This window comes from Lethenteron reissneri, chromosome 5 (genome assembly GCF_015708825.2).
Source record: "Lethenteron reissneri isolate LAM-NWPU_2019-01 chromosome 5, ASM1570882v1, whole genome shotgun sequence".
In the NCBI taxonomy this organism is placed as follows: domain Eukaryota; kingdom Metazoa; phylum Chordata; class Hyperoartia; order Petromyzontiformes; family Petromyzontidae; genus Lethenteron; species Lethenteron reissneri.
Genome location: NC_083783.1, coordinates 8,894,871 through 8,915,821, shown reverse-complemented (window position 1 = coordinate 8,915,821; position 20,951 = coordinate 8,894,871). Strand labels below are relative to the sequence as shown.

Below are 20,951 nucleotides of genomic sequence, written 5' to 3'. Positions count from 1 at the left end.
AGTGCGGCACCTCCGCGACACGCCCACGCGAAGAGAGTTTCACGACATTTTTAGCGGTGATCCCCACCAGCCCTCGCTGCCTCCGTAGTGTTGCCGCATTACAGGCCACGTGCATAGCCACCACCACCACCGCCGCCGCCGCCGCCCGGCTTGCCCCCGTCCCGTTGGTGTCCCGGTGCGACAATGGTGCCGTCACAACCCCCCCCCCCCACACCAGACTCCAGCCAGAGGGACGGTGGCGGTGGAGTGGAGGGTGGCGGCGCCGGCGAGATCCAGCCGTCGAAGAAGCTCCGCGGCTTCGGCTTCGGGGACATCTTCAAGGAGGGCAACGTGAAGCTGCGTCCCCGCGCCGCCGAGGACAGCGCCGACGGCGCAGACTGCAGCAAGGCGGCCGACAGGGTGAGCACCTTGGGCATCTCCACTCGTGGACGTGAATCGTAACGATAACCCTGGCCAGCCGGACTCGGCACCGGGGAGCCATGGCACGGCGAGCTGATTTTCACGGGACATCTGTGACACTACTGGACATCTGTGACAATAACTTTATAGCTCACCGGATTCCTCAAACATAAATAAAGATTCTGAATTCAATAAAAAATTTTTGTTAAAACGCAACAAAACGACCCTGTTTACAGAACCGTAGTTCAGTGTTCTTCACTCATTTTCAGGGGGGGGGGGGGGGGGCACTTTTGCTGATAAGGCATCAGCAGTGCAAGGGCCGCCACCCCGCCTGCTATGGGGTGTTTTCACATGTTGTGTATTTTGGGGGGCCGCACGCCAGGGGGCCGCACTAAAGGCGAACAGGGCCCGCCACTGGCCCGTGGGCCTTGCAATGAAGAACACTGGTTTAGTGTATCCTCGCGTGATAATCGTATTCATCATTCCACGCTCTTGTGTGTGTTTGTGGGCATGTATGTATTTGGGGAGTGGTGATAGCGGTTAGCACAACGCGCTACGAAACCTGGCGATCTTGAGCGAATTTCCTAGACATGGCTCACATTGGTGTTGATTGGTATCTGAACTGGTCCTACTCCTCCCTTGGGTGTTAAACTAGTACCTGCCACAGTCTGTGCAGACATCGGCACTGGGGCGACAAAGGCGGCTGGACATGGTGCTGACCACACACCACCCCACCATGTGCCATACCAACTGCCCTCAATAAACACTTGCTTAGCATTTGCCCCAACAGCCTATCATGCTCTCAGGGGGATCTTTGTATTTGTGTACGCTTATATATGCGCGTGTTGTCTCGTCCATCTGTTCCTCTATCACAGTCCAATTTCCCCGGAAGCCACTCTTCCCTGACGAAGAAGAAGCAAGCGCCGGTGCCCATCGTGGACCCCGCCTCCAAGCCCGAGCCTGAGGCCCGGCACAAAGGCAAGAGGCCTCCTCCGCGCACAACAGCAGTCTCATCCCGACGCACAAATCACGGGACACTCAAACCATGGGGCCAAACCGGAGGTGTTAATCCACTGTGCGAGACCGTGCCGTGCCGTGCCGTGCCCCTGACGTCACTCGCGATGAACGAGTCGAGCGACGCGGGTAGATGTACCTATGAAATTTGTGGTTTTGGCCACCCACCCCCTCGCGTGCCGTGCCGGCCTTCGTAGGTGCTGCTCGCTAACAGCACTTGCCCCAACATTCCGTTGGGACTATGCGGGGGATTTTTGTCTCTGTTGTTGTATGAGAGTGGGCCACACTTTCACCAGGAGCCCGTGTGACCTCCCACCACCCCACCCCCCCACCCCCCACAGCTCGGGAATATTGCAAAGCGTTGTTCTCGTACGAAGCGCAGAACAATGACGAGCTCTCGCTCAAGGAGGGCGAGCTGGTCGAGATCATCGCCAAGGTGAGAGGCGCGCATCACCCCCACGGGGGGGGGGGGGGGGCGTCCCAGGCCCCCCCCCCCGTCCCTGGGCCCCCCCCCCCTCTGTCAATCCCTCCCATCACCCCCCTTCCCGTATGGAATGTGTCCCAGGAGTTGTGAGTTCCACTGGCCATGCCATGCTGTTGAGCTCTGAAGGCGTTGATGACCCCCTGCATTTTGATGCTTGCCTAAGAAGCTAATAGCTAAGTGGGCTTTAGCTTGGAGGATAAAAAATTATTTATTTTTATTTGTTTTTAAGTGATTTGTTTACGTTCCCTATACTTTGCACTCGTGTCGTGTTTTTGTATTGTTTGTTGTTTTAACGTTCTGACCCGCCCCTAATGGACATCTGGGAAAAGAGCGTTGAAGTTATTTGGATTTCTCCTGCATTAATAAATATTCTGATTACCTTTGATTGCTTAATCCACATTGGGGCCTATGCAAGGGTCCTTGTGCAAACTAGATGCTGATTTGTTGGAGCGTCGCTGTATCATAATTTCGCACGAAAAAGGTTGCATTATCAGAATAACATGATTTGTGCCACCTGTGGAAACGTAGCAATGCTTTGCGTTTTGTGCCCCGATGTTTAGCGCCAAGGTCACGATTTGTCTCCCTGTTGAAGCAAAATAAAGGGTTCGTTTTGACTGGTCGCGATTCACGTGCGCGTGCGATTCCGCCACTGCCGTCGGCCGGACGGGGTGGTGGTTTTCAGGATTGCGGGGACGCGGGCTGGTGGGAGGGGGAGGTGAACGGGAAGAGAGGCGTCTTCCCCGACAACTTTGTCAAGCTTCTGCCCGCCGAGGTGGAGAAAGAGGTGAGGCCCAGCCGTGCTCCTTGGTCCTCTGCCGCTTTTTGACCGCTGCCGCCGTCGCCTGTCGGCGGGAAATAATTGAGCATCGAGCGATAAACCGCGATCGTGCGCAAACTCGCCGCAGGTGTTTTCTTGCAGCCGTGCCGTAAAATGCGGTCTCCCCATCGCTGTGTTTCGGTCAATCTGGCTGCTCGATTTTTTTTTGCTGTGAAAATGGCTCGCCCTTGTCTGTCCTAACACCATGCAGACGATATTTTTTTAGTAGGCAGTGTTGATTATGAATGAGAATATGTTTGTATGTTTGTTCATATATTGCGTTTGCAAGGTTTATTGCCGACACATCGTTGATGTGATTTTCACAGTCACTCTATACGTTGCTGAAACTCTGAGGCCCTGTGGTCATAGCCATGGTCTCTGTGCCAATCTAATAATTGGGGTATTCATTATCAGGCTATAGCTGGTGGCCATGGCTCACTGATGAGTTGTTATGATATCGAAACCCAACTGTGTTGGATATAGCAGACTGCAGAATGCCATCCTCGATGGCCAATTGTCAGAAAATAGAAAAAAAATGTAACATAAAATTTCTTTATTTTCATTGTTTTATTGACTCAATGCATCGACATGGTTAAGTAAGCTCAAATAAACCACCACGGATGAGATGACTTCGCTAGCCCTTCATCCACTCGTGGATTGACTAAATGGCGAGTAAAAATATATATATCAAGATGCATCGCTCAAACAGACATTGCCACAAGCATCACTTCCTATCTAACTCAAGTTGGAAACGTCGTAAAGCCTCCGTGGAGACCCGTCGCCCGTGACTTTAATCTTCTTGTCGTGTTTTTCTTTCACTTGTCACATTCTCACGTATTTCCGCCCACCCCCCGCCTTTCAGCAGCAGCGCTCATCACCTAAATTCCTCAGCAAACCTTCACTGAGAGTTGCCGAGGATGTGAGTGGACCTTAGGTGGAGCCGCCTCGCCGCTCTTTCGGGGCGGCATTTTACCATCGCAGTAGTTGCAGCGATGCGAGTCACTCCGCTCCCGTGTTGATCGGGGCGCCGCGGTGGCGAGATGTTGACTCCCTCGCCTGGTATGCAGGAGGTTCGTGGGTTCGATTCTGACCCTGCCGCCTGTATATTTGGAGTTTGCGACACTCTCTCCCCGTGGCAGCGTGGATTTTTCTCCAGGTCCTCGGGTGTTTTCTTCCACATTTAGAAACATGCTGTTTTTAAACTATTTGGCTGCTAAGAAATGTCCATGTTGATAAGCCACTTCGTTGACCATCATTTGTGGCCAGGTCACTTCTGAAAAAGAGCTACATAGCTCAGTGAGCCTCGTAAAATAAAAAAATTTCAGTAGTTTTAGAGCGCTTCGTTGTGCCTCACCCTGTTGTACCTGGGAGCTTCGCTCGCTCGTTGGAGTGCAGCAATCCAAGCTCACCTGCCGCGCTTCTAAACTCCGCAGAAGCTTGCTTCGATGCGCTGCTATAGAAGTGTGTTCAATTGTCACCCCCCACGTACCGTGCAGGCGTGGGAGAGGTCATCATCCAGCAGTGGATTGACAAAAGAGCTGTACGTGTGCACACTTCTATAGAAGTATGCACAGCTTCTGCTAAGCGTTGTTGTTTTGACTCGTCGATTTGTTATGCTTTTTAATACGGTTTCCATCAGCCTCTGCGCACATTCATATATATATGCACGTATATGAAATGAGTTTTTAGATGTTTTTGCGTTGGAGTTTGAAAAGAAAAAGATCGTCTTTGCACAGTGGGAGTAGCCATGGTTGTCATGGGCACCGATGTGAGTAATTTAAATTGAGAAGGATGGTGGGGTGGAGTTGGAGATGTGGTAGGGGATGGGATTGGGGAGAGGGGGGTCCTATCTAATCTACCCCACCCTCCTCTTAGCCCGGCTCTTGGGCCCCCCACCATCTTGTGGGACGACGGGATGCAGTTGCACCGCCTACGCACTCGATAGCTACGCCGCCGTGTTTGCATACGCTTGCTTTTGCACCAAGACCGGGGAATGTTAACGTGGCTGTGATGTAACGGGGGCCTCCTGTTGGTCGCGAGGTGTTTAAGCCACCCGTCGCAGCCGCGCTAACGACCCCCACGCCTTTGCCACCTTCGCAATGAATGCTGATGCGGTTGGTCGCGCCTCGCCGTCGCAGCCCTGGCCTCAAAATGTCATTGTGCCCCCTAAGGAGGGGGGTCGGGCGCGCTTGGGAAAATGCGAGTACAGCAGCTTGCATTGACTCCCGTGGGGCACATCCATAGCTGGGCACCGATTGAGAGTCCAAGGCCGCGTACGTTGGCAACCAACCGAAAAATCAAGAAACAAAAACCCAAATTACGGTGGCAGAGCGTGCACGGGGTTCCACTTGCTTGCTAGACAATTTGCCTTGTTTTTGTTGCCTTTGTGATTTCCGCACAAAATTCGAAGTGTTTTTTGGAAAATTCTTTATCAGAGGTGAGATGTAACAAAAAACAAATATCCTTTGGTAGATCCAGACCAAGGTGTCTGCGTGTCCCTGTCTGTCTAAAGCGAGTTTGAAGCTTTGATAATGAAAATGAAAAAGCTTTTAAAGTTGTGGTTAGGATCGCTGTGCTGACAGCCTGTCGTGCTGTCGGTAAGCACTCCTGACCATAACTTTGCAATTCTTTTTTCTATGAACGAAGCGAACAAATCAAGTTGAACAGCCCAAAACTCTTAAGAAAGTGTGTACAAGGTAAAAGTAAATTTTCATGGCCTGTGGCTTCCTTAAACCTACTGTGATCTCAATTTACGTTCTAAAAGCCCAATTAAAGCCTCCTCAATGAGTGGTTTGCTCTCGCTGAAATAATCAAGGAATCAACTCGCTAGCTTGTCCACAGTTCATCCTTGACTGATATAATTGTCTGTAACCTCGCCCCCCCCCCCCCCCCCCCACTGTCTCTCCTCAATCCCTGTCTTTTTCACAGAAGCCCAAAAAGCCGCCTCCTCCAGCCACCCTCGTGAAGGTGAACCTAGGAGGTGAGTTTGCAGAGGGATGATTTTGAGCAGTGTTGGCATCATGTGTATGTCTGTATGTTGAACTTCTTTCACACTGCATGTGGCCAACCGTGCTCATCAGAGGTGCGGGCAAAGGACAGCAAACTAAACACTAAAAGCAGTTCTAAAGGAATTAGTTTTCAATCTAGATTTAAAAGTGCAAAGCTCCGGTGGCTTCCTAATACAGGAAGGAAGAGCATTCCAGACGGCCGCAGAAGCGCATCCGAAAGCGCGCGATGCGGTGATCGCCTTTGTTCAGTGGCTCGCCAAAAGCCGCTGTGTAATGAGGTACGGTGCCACACATTGCCCCGAAAGTCCAGGGTGTCTGTAGACTGTAGAGTCTGGGTGTGCGAGCGAGCGAGGGAGCGCGCACATGTGAAAGGTGAAGGTGCAGCCCTGCAATTGGTGTCTCGCGCCACTGCCGGTGGGAAGGCCTTCACGAGAGGGAGCTCTAGAGCTTCTCTAGAGATTTTTTGGATTGATTCTCGCACACTGACTCGACGTTTTGTAAAAGGTGCGGGCACTCACGATTTACCGCCACCGTACACGGACCTGCCGAAAGGGCTGGCTGTGGTATATGGTACGGTGGAGTTTAGTTGCGTGCTATATAATGGCCACATCACCACACCACACCATGCTACACCGTTATTCGATTGGCAGGTTGTGTATGGTGTGGTGACAGTTGTGGTGTAAATTCCCCCTGGCTTCTGCTCACCTAAAAGTGACAATAACTACATACAGATGGTTCAAGACAAAACATGCAAAATTTATATCAGAATTTTCGTGTTTGGTTGGCCGCTCTTTTGCAACGAGTGTTCCACTTGTGCCAAGTGACCGGAGTGCCTGGAGAAACTCGGGCACATGAAAGGGAAGGGATAGAACTCGGGCTCTGTGCATAACGGACTTCAAATTGTGGATTCACCAAAAAACCTCCACTTAGGCGGTAGATGGCGCCAGAGTTGTTTTAAGATCTCACCGAATGAACCGTGAAACGCGTTCGTTCCCCTTGACGCGGCTTACAACGCGTGCGTGGGCGCCTCCCTCCTGCCAGACAAGAAGGATGTCCGCAAGGTCGTTCCAGACAAGCCTGAACGGCCCGAGCTCCCCTTCAAGCAGGAGGAGAAGGGTAAGTCAACGCACAGAGACAACGGTTTCCCGACATAGCCGCGCGGATTAAGACGAACGCCGTGAAGGCATGGGTGGCAAAAACCCGATTTTTCCAGCGGCAGGCATCGGGTTTTTTCTTTAATACAGTTAAACCCGATTTCGGGGAATTAAACCTGGTTTAATGAATACGAAACTCTGATCCAAGGCTTAGGCTGCTTCCTTGTCGGTGCTGCTATCGTACTCGGGGCCGTCGGGCACGGGGTAGTCGTAGAATGCGGCGGGCAGGTTGGTCTTGATGAACGCGAGCTTCTCCACAATCGTGGGCGCCAGTGAGTTCCTTCGCTTGGAATGGATGAAGCCCATCGTTGAGAAGTGCGGTTCTGCAATTAGAACCAATTAAACCGGATTTCTCCCAATCTCAGATGATCGGGTTTAACATAAAAAGACAAGTAAACACGATTGTAAAAAACGCGACTGTGCCACCTTTGCGTCAAGGCGATCTACGCGGTAACTCCGATCTGTTACGACTTTGATGAGTGAGCGTTGTTTGTTTGCTGGCCGCTCAATGTTTTGGGGCCCTCGTGGGCCTGTGCTCAAAAAGTATAAAAAAAATTTTACTTTCCTAAAATATAATAATATCAATTTTGATACTGGCAAAAATGTCCCAAAGATATAACTCCTCTATGCTCTTTGGTTCTTTCGGTAAAGTCACGTAGGTATAAAATAAAACAAAAAATAAGATTAATAATATTATTTTCTACCTACATGACTTTACCGAAAGAACCAAAGAGTATGGATTCCTGCAGTCACGAAAGCTTCAAATCAAGATAACTCCTCTACTCAAGCTGTAAGTGCTCTGATACTTTAATAATTGCCTTTGTACTGTTTTGCTTTTGCCATTCTCTGGTCTAACACTGGTGAGAAAAGGCCGTAAAGAAGGCCGTCTCTCTCTGGTGTAGGGCAATCGATTTCAAAGACAATGCATATATTATCAGAGCATGTTTTGCCACAGATATGCGTAGTTAATGCAGACTTGATGCCTTGCAAAAAGGTATCTATTGGGTGTTTGAACATCTTAACACCTCCTGTTTTTATTTCCAGAAAGGGTGAAACTTCTTCTTATTTTACATCAACGTAATCATTATTGTTAACGTTCTGCACTGGCTCACTTGTGTCTCTCGCAGACGAGAGGCACCCGGACATCCCCGCCAAGCCGGCTGCTCCGGCCATCCCCCCCAAGCCGGCGGCTCCCAAGGGCCCGGCCATCGCCCGCATCGGCTCCGGCGTGGGTCCCAAGCGGCCGGAGAAGCCCTCCACGCCCGTCTCCCCCGTGAGGTACGCGTGTGTGTGTGTGTACGTATGTTGACTTTAGTTTGCACCATACGTAGCCAACCGTGCTAATCAGAGGTGCGGGGGAAGGACAACAAAGTAAACGCAAAAATTGAAAATAAAGTGAATAAATAAAAAAATACTAAATAATATTACGGCCAGGTGGCTCCGTGGTCGAGCGAGCGGCTCGCCATTGGGTGGTTACGAGTTCAAATTCGGGTTGGGGGTTGACTCAACTTTTCATCCTTCCAGGATCAATAAAATGGGTTCCACTTTAAAACGAGTCTTCCGCCTACTAAACTTTTAGTGAATTGCCTCAGCAGTCCACCTGCTGTGTTGTTTCACCTGAAGACGATGGCTTGTGTTGCTATCGAAACGTCGTGATTTATTAGTTATTTTTCTATCTACCTGACTTTACCGAAAGAACCAAAGATTATGAGTAAAAGTATTATAATCGAAAAAAAATTAGCCGAGTGTCTGCTGTTGCTATGCCCTGTACAGTGCTTTGAGACCCTTTCTGAAAAGCTCTTTGTAAATGGAATTATTATTAATACTTTGTACCTATTTATAACCACGTGCCCAGGACCCCTGGTCGAAGGGTAAAGTGTCGCCTCATTGCTCATGAACAAGGGCGACGCTTAGACCTTGAACACCCATCGGTTAATAATTTAGAAATCAACAGCTGTCGTTATTGCCCCTCAAGTTGAAGCTACACAGCACTCGAGTCTGATTGTGCTGTTCGAGCACTGCTAGCGTGTTAAAATGCAAATCAATTTATAACATTTTTGACATGCGTTTTTATGGATTTTTTTGTTGTTATTCTGTCTCTCACTGTTCAAATAAACCTACCATTAAAATTATAGACTGATCATTTCTTTGTCAGTGGGCAAACGTACAAAATCAGCAGGGGATCAAATACTTTTTTCCCTCACTGTACACTGTGCAACGGCCATGGACGTAGCGGCAGGCAGCGGGAGGCACCTGCAGCGCTCCCCGTATGCGTCGCGGCAGGGTCGCGGTTGTTCGTTGCGCTAAACCTGCACCTGCTCATTCCCCGCAGGCCTACGGGTGACTTCGTAGGATTCTCCCACCCCAAGCTGGTTGAGCTGGACTCGTCCGACAAGAGCACAGACAGCGGTGAGTCAGTGGCCCGGTCGCTACGAGGATGACCGACACCCCGTCCCCCGCTCTCAAACGCTCTCTGCTGATGAGGCCGTGTTCGTGGGCTGCTCTTGTATCGGGCGCGGAACAATTTTTGAACCGACGTGAGCATCGGAGTCGCACGCTAGGCCGTGCGATGCTCAATGCTCGTATTTGTATTGACCTCTTGGGCTCACAGTAGCCGGCCCCCCGCTGTTCTTTTGATGTCGCAGCGCGTGGGGTTAATTCTGTAAATTCTTGAGTTTGCTTAAGTCCAAGTGAAGGATTGTTGAATTGAGATGCAAATTTCACGCAGCTCTCAACTTGTAGATAAGATTCTAGGCTGTGTGTCCCAGGCAGTCCATTAATGAGGATAATGGATTTAAATGCATCGTCATGGTGCTTAAATTACACTGCTAATCTAATGACATCACTGTATTGGTGCTGTTCAAATGTAAGGATTAATTGTGGAAGGTAGATCCTAGCGTGAACAATACAAGTAGACAGTGCACAGGAGATAGCTAAGGGCACCACGTTCCTGTGTGTGTGTGCGCGTGCGTGCATGCATTTCTCTATGAGTGTGTGTGTGGGAGCGGTAATGTAGTGGTTAGCCCGTTGCACTATGAACCCGGCAACCCAAGTTCGATTCATGCTCACGGCCAACGCCAGTGACAATTGTCTAAACCGGTCATGGGCTTCCCCTAGGTAGACTCAGCCTCAAATGAGTACCTGGTGGGTGTGTAAACATCACCCCGGGGGAGACAAAGGCGGCCGGGCATGGTGCTGGCCAACCTCTCGTGTGCCGTGTCGGCCTTTGTAGGTGTTCGCTAACAGCACTTGCTCCAACAGTCTGCTAAGGCTATACGAGGGATCTTTGTCTTTTTGTGTATTCTGTGTTTAAGGGTGTGGTGTTGGCCACCCTCCCCCACCCCCTTTCGTGTGCCGTGCCGGCTTTCATAGGAGCTCGCTAACAGCACTTGCTCCTGCAGTGTGTTGAGGCTACACGGAGGTGGTGGGGGATCTTTGTCTCAGTGTTCTGTGTTCCGTGCTGCTTGACCGGGGTGCAGAGCTGGTGGGGTTCGACGTGGTGGTGCCCTCTCCCGAGAAGCTCAATCACCCGACCACCAACCGGCCCAAGCACAAAGGCCGCCGGCCACCCAGCCAGTTCCCTGGCAATGTCTTGGTATGGTCCACATTGACACCACCACCACCCCCCCCCCCCCCCTCTACCACCTCCTTGGGCATCTCATGGTGGCACAACTCTGGATGTTAGGGCAAGGGTGGGGAACCTTTGGCCCTCCACAGACGAGATACGACGGCCCTCAGCTTAAGGCCCGAGGCTCCCAACGAGGCCTATCACTTGGAAGCGCTCCGCGAACGATACGTATTTTTTTCCGCTGCGGTCATCTTAGCGTCACTCATCCGGTACTAGAGGGGGGGATATTTTCGACCTGGCAACACCGCGTGTTCTAACGTCAGCACGCTCAGTCGCTCCTGTCGATGCAAGGGCCTCTTTAACTCCGGGGGGCTTTATTGCCGTGACGTAAACACGTGACGAATCTGAGATGATTGAAAGTTACGTTTGTGGTTTGAACGCGCGTTTCATGCGATCTTAACGAGTACATTTTAAGAGAGGAATGTACGAATCGCTATCGCCGCAGTTGATACCGTGGTTTTATAGGACAATAGTGAATGGCCATGCATGTGCTCAGGAAAAGAGTGGGGGTCTGTCGGTAGCGATCGTCGTTAACTCTCACGATAAGAAAGTTAAACTCAAGAGACAAGCGCTTCGGTGTAATGGACGCGTGGAGATTACGCTTGTTGACCCGGGAGACCATCGCCGATTCTCAAGACTCTTTTAGGAGGGTTCTGACAAGTTTTCACAGTAACGGCGGGGGGTGATTTTGCTGCTAAGCGTAAATCTATTTGAGTCATTTAAAGGTAATCTTCTAGCATTGGGATGTTTGGCCGAATACCATTCACATTGTTTTTTTTATCTATGGGTGGAAACCAGGTAGAATCCAGAGGGAAAACCCCATGCAGAACAGAGGGAGACAACCTACAAACTCCACACACAGCGAGGCACCCGATTCAGCAATCGAACCCAAGGCCCTCTCTTACCGTGATGCACGAGTGTTATTCCTGCGGCGGCGCCAACCCTGACTCGTGCCGGACTACACCCCCCCCCCCCCCCGCTTGCGTGCAGTGGGAAATGGAGAGCCCGTCGGCGGATGGCGCCGTGTCCCGCTCGGACTCGGGCGAGGAAGCAGAAGATAAGCAGCACCGCACCCCCGAGCAGCCGGTACGCGGTGGGGGGGGGGGGGCGGTGGAGGTAGCCGGGGCGGGGGGCGGTGGGGGGGGGTCGGTGGAAGTGACGGCGATGCGCTGGTGTGCTCGGGGCTGTGCCCCCGCTGCCACGGAGTGTGGCCCAGTTTAGCGCCGCCGCGATGCGCGGTATCGACTGCCGCCTTTGGGTTTGTGCGTTCCGGAGTTAGCTTTATCGGTTTCGGTGTTTGGTTTGTTTACCGTTATTTTATTTCTTTATATTTTTAGAAGATGAAAAGCAATACAAAAATAACATCACAAGCAATAAATGAGCTGTGACTTTAGCCTTCATGGAAATAGTGGGGTTTATTTGAAGAAAACGGGGAGGACTGCACCCCTGCAATGGCTACCTCTGCGTAGGTTTTGCGCACGTGGTGCTTATTTCTCGGGTTGTAGCGCGTGTCGCTGTACCGCGTGTCGTTTGGCGCCACGCCTGGCGTTTACTCGCTGGGAGCAAAACGCCGGGACGTGGCGAACGGACGCGTGGGGCGGCACAGCCCGGCCAACTCAAACGGAGAATCTGCGAACGATTTTATCGTCGCTTTCGCGGACAGCTGGACCTCCCACAAGACAACGCGGCCGCCGCTAACCCTGTCCCTCCGCCGCCACCGCAGAACTCGTCGCAAACGGACGGCGGGCGTCCCATTAGCAAGATGCTGGAACCAAAGAAGAAGCCGCTGCTGGGCCTGGGCGGGACGACGGCGACGCCCGTGACTCCTCCAGCGTCGCAGGGGTCGCAGGGGGCGAGCGGAGGGGCGTCGTCCCCGCTTTCGCGACCCCTGTCGGCCATCGTGAGCGAGGCGCTCAGTTCGCGGAGACAGCCGCCGTCCGGCGCGGAGCCACAAGGCGGCGGTGGCGGTGGCGGCGGCGGCGGCGGCGGCGGCGGAGACGACCTGCAGGCGCAGGTGCGAGAGCTTCGCGAAGCCATGGAGGCCATGAAGATTCAGCACAAGTAAGGAGGGCTGTGGGGGGGGGAGGGGTGCGATGTTGCCGGGTGTATCTTTATCGTCATGTGCCTCTGCATTAGCACGGTTGGCTAGGTATGGTGCTAAAAAAGTTCTACATAATTTACGTGTCCTTTCTTGTTCTTCTCCCTGGTCTACAGCCAAAATGCTTCCGAAATAAATGTAGTACAAGTTTACTAATTCTGGGTCACTGAGAATGAAAATGATGCTTAAAATTGCTGATTGGTTCTAGTTTTCAAGATATGCTGCTGGGTCAGTATAATAGACCCTTGACTTGGGAATGGCGGAGGATAAGTGAGTTATAAAGGGAAGTGATCTCAATTTAAAACAGAAATGACTAAAATACATGTGACTGGATCTCTGATGAATCTATGACTGGGTTTGGACAGTACTTTTTGAGCAAAACAATGAATGATGCAATCTAAACCTGGTATTGTGTCATGCATAATATGAATTGCATCATGTTATTCCTAGAAGTCATGGATGATACAATCATATCTAGGCTTGCATCCCTCTGCTGAACAAATTGCCCTATATCAGCTCTATAAATCATACAGTGTCGTGCTCTCGTATTTGTTAGTGTTTGATTGTGCAAGGGGACACATTTCTGTTTCGTCAAAGTGAGCAGAGATGCCTCGTGCTTGTGTGAACAAAGTAAATCATTTTTATGTTTGTGGTGAAGTGACTTTTTCATCACAAAAGCGCAGTATAACCACTATGGTTAAGAAAGCCTATCACCTTTATTTTGGCTACAAAATTGGAGATCAGGACAAGATGTGGGCTCCACACATATGCGGCAACACGTGTGCAACAAATCTTCACCAGTGGTTGAACAGGAAAAGGAAATCTACGCCTTATGCAGTGCCAATTATTTGTAGAGAACCAACAGATCATATCAGCGATTGTTACTTCTGCATGGTGCCTCCAGTTGGAAAAGGTGTCGTAGAAGAAAAAGTGGACTGTGCATTATCCAAACATTCCATCAGCTATATGCCCAGTACCCCATGGAGAAGGACTGTTACTTCCTGATGCACCAGAATCATTCTCACTTGAGTCAGACGAGGAAGAGGATGAAACTTCTGGTCCTGAACCATCAAGGTCACATGACCCAGATTTCGCCCATCCTCATCCTCTGATCCACACCTCATAACACAAGGTGAACTGAAAGACCTTGTCAGGGATTTGGAACTACCCAAGAGTAAGGCAGAGCTGATGGGCTCCAGACAGCAGCAGTGGAATCTCCTGGCAGGTGATGTTAGGGTTTCCATGTTCCATGACCATCAAAAGGATCTTGTCCCGTTCTTCTTCATGGAAGGTGATCTTGTCGCCTGCAACAACATCGATGGTGTGACAGTAGCCCTCAACATCGTTCATGATCCAGATGAGTGGACTCTGTTCATTGATTCATCCAAGATGAGTCTTAAAGCTGTTTTGCTGCATCATGGTAATGTTTAGTCATCAATTCCAGTTGGTCATGCAGTCCATATGAAGGAAACCTATGACAACACGAAACAACTTTTGAGGTGCATAAACTATGACCAACATCAGTGGCAGCTTTGTGGCGATGTGAAGGTTGTTGCTGTCTTGCTTGGTCTGCAGACTGGATACACAATGTACCGCTGTTTTCTCTGCGAATGCGATAGTCGTGTGAGAGATTCCCACTACATCAAGACAGATTGGCCACTCCGACAGTCATTGGAGCCTGGAGGAAAAGTGTTCAACATCCACCACTTGTTGAATCAAGGAAGATTTTGTTACCACCCTTACACATCAAGCTGGGTCTGACGAAGAACTTTGTCAAAGCCATGGACAAAACACAAGCAACTTTCCAGTACCTCCGTGGAAAATGTCCAAGGTTAAGTGAAGCTAAGATAAAGGAAGGTGTCTTTGTTGGTCCTCAGATTCGTGAACTTCTTCGAGATGATGCATTTGACAGTGCACTGAAGTTTCACTCTGCGTTGCTGCGTTTAGTTAAATGTATTTGTTTGTTGTTGCCCCCTAATGTTCATTTCTGTCTTTCTCTCCCCCCCCCCCCCCCGTGCGACGTGCCCGAAAGGAGAGAGATATCGCAGCTGGTCAGCGAGCTGGAGGAGGAGAAGAAGCGGAGAGTGCAGCTTCAGGTACCACGCGCTCGCACCAACTACTCGCGCTCGCCACGACCACGCGCCGCTCACGTGGGCTCACGTGGGCTCACGTGGGTGCCCACAGTGAACTACAGTTGGACTTCTTTCGCACCGTACAAAGCCAACCGTGCTTGTCGGAGGTACAGGGGAAGGACAACAAACTAAAGCAGTGCTGAAGCAATGAGTTTTCAAAAAAGATAATTAAATCACTCTTCCCATTACTGCCTGATTACTCGACCAATTGATAAAATAGTTGGGACAGAAGCCTCGCCTCTGTTCCCACCCCACACCCCCCATGTGCCACTGGGCGGGGGGTAAAGGGCGGGGCTTGTTGACATCATCGGCATCATCATTGGCTGCAACGCATTGGACGTGGATTGTAACGGTTTCCGCTCTCCGGCAGGCCGGATATGGGGGCAGCCAGCATTGTTAAATAGACCTAGCGGTCGTGTAATGGACCACAGAAGCGCGCGGTCAAATACGATGCTTTTCTTGAAGATTAATCATCAGAGCCGTCGATCTCGTCAATTCGTTGTCCCAGCGCCGCGGCGAGCTCGGCGAGGCTCGCGAGTTTTGTGGGACGTTTGCGGTTCCTCGGTCTTCGAAGATGAGGCCGTCGTACATCTCGCGATGAGGCATTGCTTCTGGACGGGTGTTAGAGCCCCAGGCCTTGCTGCATGTCGGATCGTTTTCTCTGCGCACTCCCGACAGGTGGAGGTGGAGAGGATAAAAAAGCAGCTGCTGGTGAAGTGAGCGAGCCCACTTTGGAGGAAGATCGACCGGACGAGAGGACCAGGGCACGGCCGAAGAGAACGAGTGTGACAAAAAAAAGATATATCTTTATTTTTTGTTTTGTTTTTATTAATATCGGACGTCAGCGAATTTAAGTTCATATTTTTGTTTTAATTTTGTGAATATCTTTGTTTTCTCAATCAAAGCTTGGTGACATGGGGAGATCTGATTTCTATATATGTACAAGTATATAAATATATATCTGGGTCTGGTGTAACCTTTTTCTGGGTTTAGATGCATATTGTTACTGGAATTTTCACTGTAAATAATCCCTGCCATTGTGAGCCAAAATGGCCTTAAGATATGAACCTATGCTGCACCGCTGACTTGAATTTTGCACTGTGCGCGCGCGCGTCTCTCTCACAAAGCAGGGTCAGGAATTGGTTGAGTCAGGAAAATTACACGAACCGCATCATCACAGTCTTCTGTGTCTCTCTCTCTCCCCAGCCAGAGCCCCGCCCGCCCGCTCTTAATTTCTCTTGAGAAACTCGGTGTGCTCAGCACTGTTGCTGTCACCTCTTGTCCAGTCAGCCAGCCAGCCAGCCGCCCACCCCACCTCTGCTCTTACTTCTTGCGGTCCAAGCAGCTTTCCTGTAGCTAGTCGGCACCCCTGCGTTCGTCTCCTAGGTCGCAGCGGTATCCTTTCCATCCGCGGTGCTTGGCGTTCGCCGTGAATGTGTCGACGTATATTCTTCGGTGGCGGTTTCTATATTTTTTTCGAGCTCCCGTGTTAAGGTTGGCCGAAAGTGGCTCACGAGCCGGGCGTGGGAGTTTATTTTACAAGACGGAGACGACCACCACCGTCGTCGGTCGAGGTCGCCGCTACGGGTTTTGAAAGCGCTGAATGGCACTGGGACGTCGCGAGGAGACGAGTTACGAGTCCACTTGTGTGCGCCGTGCGTGCGTGTCTATGCTCTTAAATTTTCACGTCTTCTAAAACACAAACTCCTGTCACTCGAGCGTCTAATGATCTATTTAATGGTATTTTAATAAAAACAACAGAAGGAATCTATAAACGATGCCAAATTAACGTTGCAAAGTAACATCGACTGCATGAGAATATTTGTGACGTGCGGGGATTGCTATCGCGGCGTAGCCTACGTTTGAACTTTAGGGCCTCATTTTAGGTCTCGAGCAAACACTGGAGCAGTTGTGAACGTCAGTACGATGAGGATGCGACTTTATATTAAAGTGCTTCAGCCTGTATAGACTGCTATGACAGTACGGTATTTGTTAGCGCATTAAAGGAATTGTGAATTGCACCATCATGACCTTTCGTGCAAGTCGCCTTTGCATCCTACTTGGAAGAAAACAGTCAACTGTCATCCCTAAATACAAGGCCACGTTTTCTGTCCAAGTTTGCTATTCCTGATAGCTTGTGTAACTCCTGGTGATTTCTTTTTTAATATCTCACCGCCGATTGGTCACCCTGTACTCCCGCGCATGTGTTCACGGTTGTGCCGTACAGCTCTCCGATTGGTTTTTACCGTTTGACCGCACGTTGTCGGGCGTTTCGGGCTTTCGCTCCCGGTTAGCTTCTTCGCTGTAGTTCCTGAAAAACGTTCTCAGCTCGTCGAGCAGAACGTCGGACATCGTGCCAAAAATAGCATGCGGCAACAACCCAACAGCACATCGGAGAGCCGCATTTCGCTAATCTGTAGCACGGAGAGAGGGAGAGAGAAAGGGGGCAGCATTGCGCCATGTTGAGCCATCCAGTTCACTTGGGCCAGATTCCCAATTTGCCAAACGGCCGATGCACCTCACCGTTACAATTTGACCGAGTGTGTTGTTGGCAATGGAGACATCGGCACTTTATTGGGCACCATTTGGATGAGAGGGGACATTGGGTTAGCGGGCGAATCGGACCTGTGGCGCAATAATAATAATAATAATGATGTCGGTGTGAAGAGGTTGTGTCTTGTATGATAGCCGTTTTGTTGATATGAGGTTGGGTGATGGTGCCCCATTGGCTCTTGGTGTGCACTCTTATTCTCACGTTGCTGTAACTCGGATCCACCTCCTCTCCCGGTTGCTTCAGGATCGTCCTCTTGTTGAGACAGCAGTACTGGGAAATCTCGTTAAGTCTTCCCGAGACTTTAAAAGTCCCGGTTTTGTTGTTGTTAGTTCCTTTATAGTAATGATACACCGCTCGAGACAATGCATCTACGCGTGATATTGTGAGATATTCTTCCCATGACATGTCCCAGGTTTGTGTACCTCAGATGTGGGGGGGGGCGACCCTTACTGGAACACGAACGCCACCAGACACGAAACATCGCCGAGCCGCTGGGAATCATCAGCGGTCGGTGTTGTCGTTAATGTTCGGTGCAATTTGTTGGAACGATGAACATTCCTTTGCACGATCCTTTTACATTCTCGTTTCTCATCTTCGCTTTTCAGTGGTTGGCGCTGGGGAGGGAGGGGGTGGTGGCTTCACATATATATATTTTTTATCGGACGTGGTGGCAGAGTTGGTTAGCAAATTGCACAGTCAAGCTGGCAATCTGAGTATTGATTTCATGGCCAATGGCTAACATCGGTGGTGAGTGATAAGAACCAGCCCTGGGCCAAACTTCACCAACCTGCATTGGTTGTTCCAGCGTGGTGAAGTATGGTCAAACACGCTCACGACTAAAGCGCATTGGGGGAGGGCTGTCATGGCAGCAATAGATTGTCGAAGTGCTGGCAGTTATTCCCAGTGCATACGAATATTGTTCATTATGAATGTTCACCATTTTGGCTCAAACAATATGTTCCGAGTCTGGGATGTTACCAGTTGCAATGAAATGCTTCCTCTAAAAATATACAAACTGTTTTAGAAAAACGTTAAATAACAATAGCGGTGTTGTAATTGACAGCAAACCGGACTCAATGACGCAAAAAAAACCTCGGCTATTTAATTTGCATCGGAGGTCTGGACGTAACTTTAGCAGAAGGTGTAGAAAATCCCCTCCCTCACTGCGTCGCTCCACTTAACAAAAAACGAATCGCCTGCAATGTTGGCCTTTAAACCACAGTCAAGTCTTTTCTAGCCAGAATATCGTCCCATCGTCCACCCACCGTGCCCTCACATCAATGCGTGCATGTTAACGAGCGGCGTGGCCGCTGTGTCGCTGGCTCCCCACACCGTAGGTCGGCGCTAGAGACTCGTAAGGCGCCGGGCACTTCGAGCAATGACAAAGGGTGGGTAGGGGGGGGGTAGGTGGGTGGGTGGGGGGGGTAGGTGGGTGGGTAGGGGTGGGGTTGGTGGGTGGGGGGGGGTTGGTGGGCAAGCAATTGGGGCGCTAATTACGTGTGCAGCATTACCCCCCCCCCCCCCGAATATTTTCGCCGAACAGTACTGCAGCGCTGTCGCCGTGCATTAGCCACGTGTTTTACGGACTTTGTAAACATTCACCACGGCGTAACATCCTCCGTGCGAAGGAATCGTTTATAGCCGCCCGGTTTCATGCGAACCCTTGTCGGGGTGGACACGGGGGTCGTGGTTTCGCCTCTTGACACGCGGACGGCGGGAGGCGATGTGGTGCCGTACACGGACGCAATTCACAGCGCGATGAGCCGTGGCGGCATCGGGAACGCACGGGAAGCATCGTGCCGTGCGGGGAGGGGAGGGGGGGCACCCTGTGTGTGTGTGCGCGTGCGGAGCTGCGGTGCGAAGGGTTGCGAACGAACTCTGTCAGCTGTCAGCCGGTCGTCTGGTTTCCTGCAAAGTAACGATCTGGGTGCAGCACCTGGCGATGTTGACGCGGCGGTGGTGGAGGATTCTCGGTCGTGGGTGATGGTGGTGATGGTGGTGGTGATGGTGGTGGTGATGATGGGGGTGTTTTGTCTTCACGCCCCCACGTTAACTTTAGTAATCCCGTCTGCTCTGGACAAGGTGATCGCTACGGTGTATAAAAAGGTGGTTGTTAGGGTTTTTTTAGTGTGTCCGTGACAATCCACTGGGGGAATGCGAGCCACCGCACAAACAGCAAGCAGGGGGGGTTGGCGTGCGTCTTTTTGCATCGTTTCCATTTTTTTTAATTTTGTAATTTTTTTCATTCATTTCATTCATTTACATTTTTTTTTATGAAAAAAAATTTCAAAATTTTCCCATTTGTTCCCCACGTTCTGTTTGGTTGCCGTCTGGCCGTGGTCGTTCCTTGGAGTCTTCTATTTTCGTGCTTTGGTATTAACGGGTTTCCACGCATCATGGATCGATTTTTAATTAACGTAACCTTTCTTGTTTGTTCTTGCATGGGTTCTACAACAACAACAACAAAAGGCAGCCACAAACCTCGCGGAAAAAGACTTGTCCGTCAAGGCAATCGCACTTTCTGGGTGTCGGGTAAATGGACCAAACAAACGCTGAGCGGCGGGGAAGCCGTTGGCTTCATCATGCACGTGTCACTCCGAGCAGCTGACTTCACCTGGGGCGACACGGTGGCTAAGAGATGCTAACTATCTCGCCTGGTGTACAGGAGGTCGTGGGTTCGATCCTGACCCTTACGCCTGCTGTATATTTGTAGTTTGCGTCTCTCTCTTTCTCCGTGGTCGCATGGATTTTTCTCCGGGTCCTCCGGTTTTTGCCACCCCCCCCCCCCTCCACATTTTTAATGGACATCACGTTGAGAATTGTTTGGCTGATAGGAATTTCCACACGTTAATAAGCCACTTGGTTGAGCGATCATTTGTGATCGCCAGGTCGCTTCTGAAGCAGAGAGCGCTATGTAGCTCGGTAAACCCTTACCTGGTAAAATACAAAAAATGAGTGAGTTTTTGTTAATAGTTCGCTTTAACCTCTGTCTCCGTGGAACATCCTCGCGGTTTTGTAGAAGGACGTCGCTCCGCCAATCGCTCGCTGGCATTGCTCGATAGATAAAAGGGGGTGGGGGGGCTCAGCGTTGGCAGTGGGAGCCCCACTTCTGTTCCCCACGCACAGCAACCCCCCCCCTGCCCCACCTCCCACCACCCCCCCACCCCCCGCGTGATTTTGGCACTTGCAAAAATAAAAGCATTACAAGTTGTCACGTGTGGGTTTGGTAACTCGTATTCCGCTTGCGTTTTCGCAGCGCGCGTGCACGCGCCCCCAGTTTTTGTATGATTTATTTCCAGCGGAAGTGCGACTGCCTTGGCCGTGTTGCAAATTTTTTTGTTTTCGTGAATTTGCGATCCGGTCGTTTTTTGTGTGTGCGCGTGAGAAACAATTTGCTAAGGAAGCCGCTAACGACGCACGCGTGTGGCTCCAATGGTTGCCGCTGTAAATATTCACGGGGGGAGGGGTGGGGTGGGGGGGCGATACGGTGGCATGAGGACACACGGCGCTTTCGAGAATTACCGGTGCACCACCCCATGTAATATATCATCACCATCATGTGTCCGTGTGCTTCAGCCTGTGTGTGTGTTCACCTGTCCAGTGCAACCTGCTGTTTACAACACGTGCATGTTTTGGGCTGAGCACAGTTTTGGGGAGGGGCGG

The 20,951-nt window shown here is 50.8% G+C and overlaps 1 protein-coding gene across 5 annotated transcripts in view; it reads left to right on the top strand.

Annotated features, from left to right (window-relative positions):
• LOC133352381 (SH3 domain-containing kinase-binding protein 1-like) overlaps positions 1-18,682 on the top strand; it is a 77,785-nt gene extending 59,103 nt beyond the window's left edge. For 3 of the 5 annotated variants that reach the window (XM_061567985.1, XM_061568019.1, XM_061568010.1), the window contains 14 exons: positions 218-399; positions 1,275-1,377; positions 1,755-1,849; positions 2,580-2,681; positions 3,577-3,633; positions 5,643-5,694; positions 6,764-6,838; positions 8,004-8,154; positions 9,209-9,285; positions 10,356-10,471; positions 11,495-11,590; positions 12,228-12,565; positions 14,635-14,698; positions 15,413-18,682. In XM_061567985.1, the coding sequence (XP_061423969.1) occupies positions 218-399; positions 1,275-1,377; positions 1,755-1,849; positions 2,580-2,681; positions 3,577-3,633; positions 5,643-5,694; positions 6,764-6,838; positions 8,004-8,154; positions 9,209-9,285; positions 10,356-10,471; positions 11,495-11,590; positions 12,228-12,565; positions 14,635-14,698; positions 15,413-15,454 (1,550 nt within the window). In that variant the 3' untranslated portion in view covers positions 15,455-18,682. The remainder of the gene's footprint in view (positions 1-217; positions 400-1,274; positions 1,378-1,754; positions 1,850-2,579; positions 2,682-3,576; positions 3,634-5,642; positions 5,695-6,763; positions 6,839-8,003; positions 8,155-9,208; positions 9,286-10,355; positions 10,472-11,494; positions 11,591-12,227; positions 12,566-14,634; positions 14,699-15,412) is intronic. The other 2 variants (XM_061567994.1, XM_061568001.1) reach the window with 2 other exon arrangements.
• Positions 18,683-20,951: the final 2,269 nt, after the last annotated feature.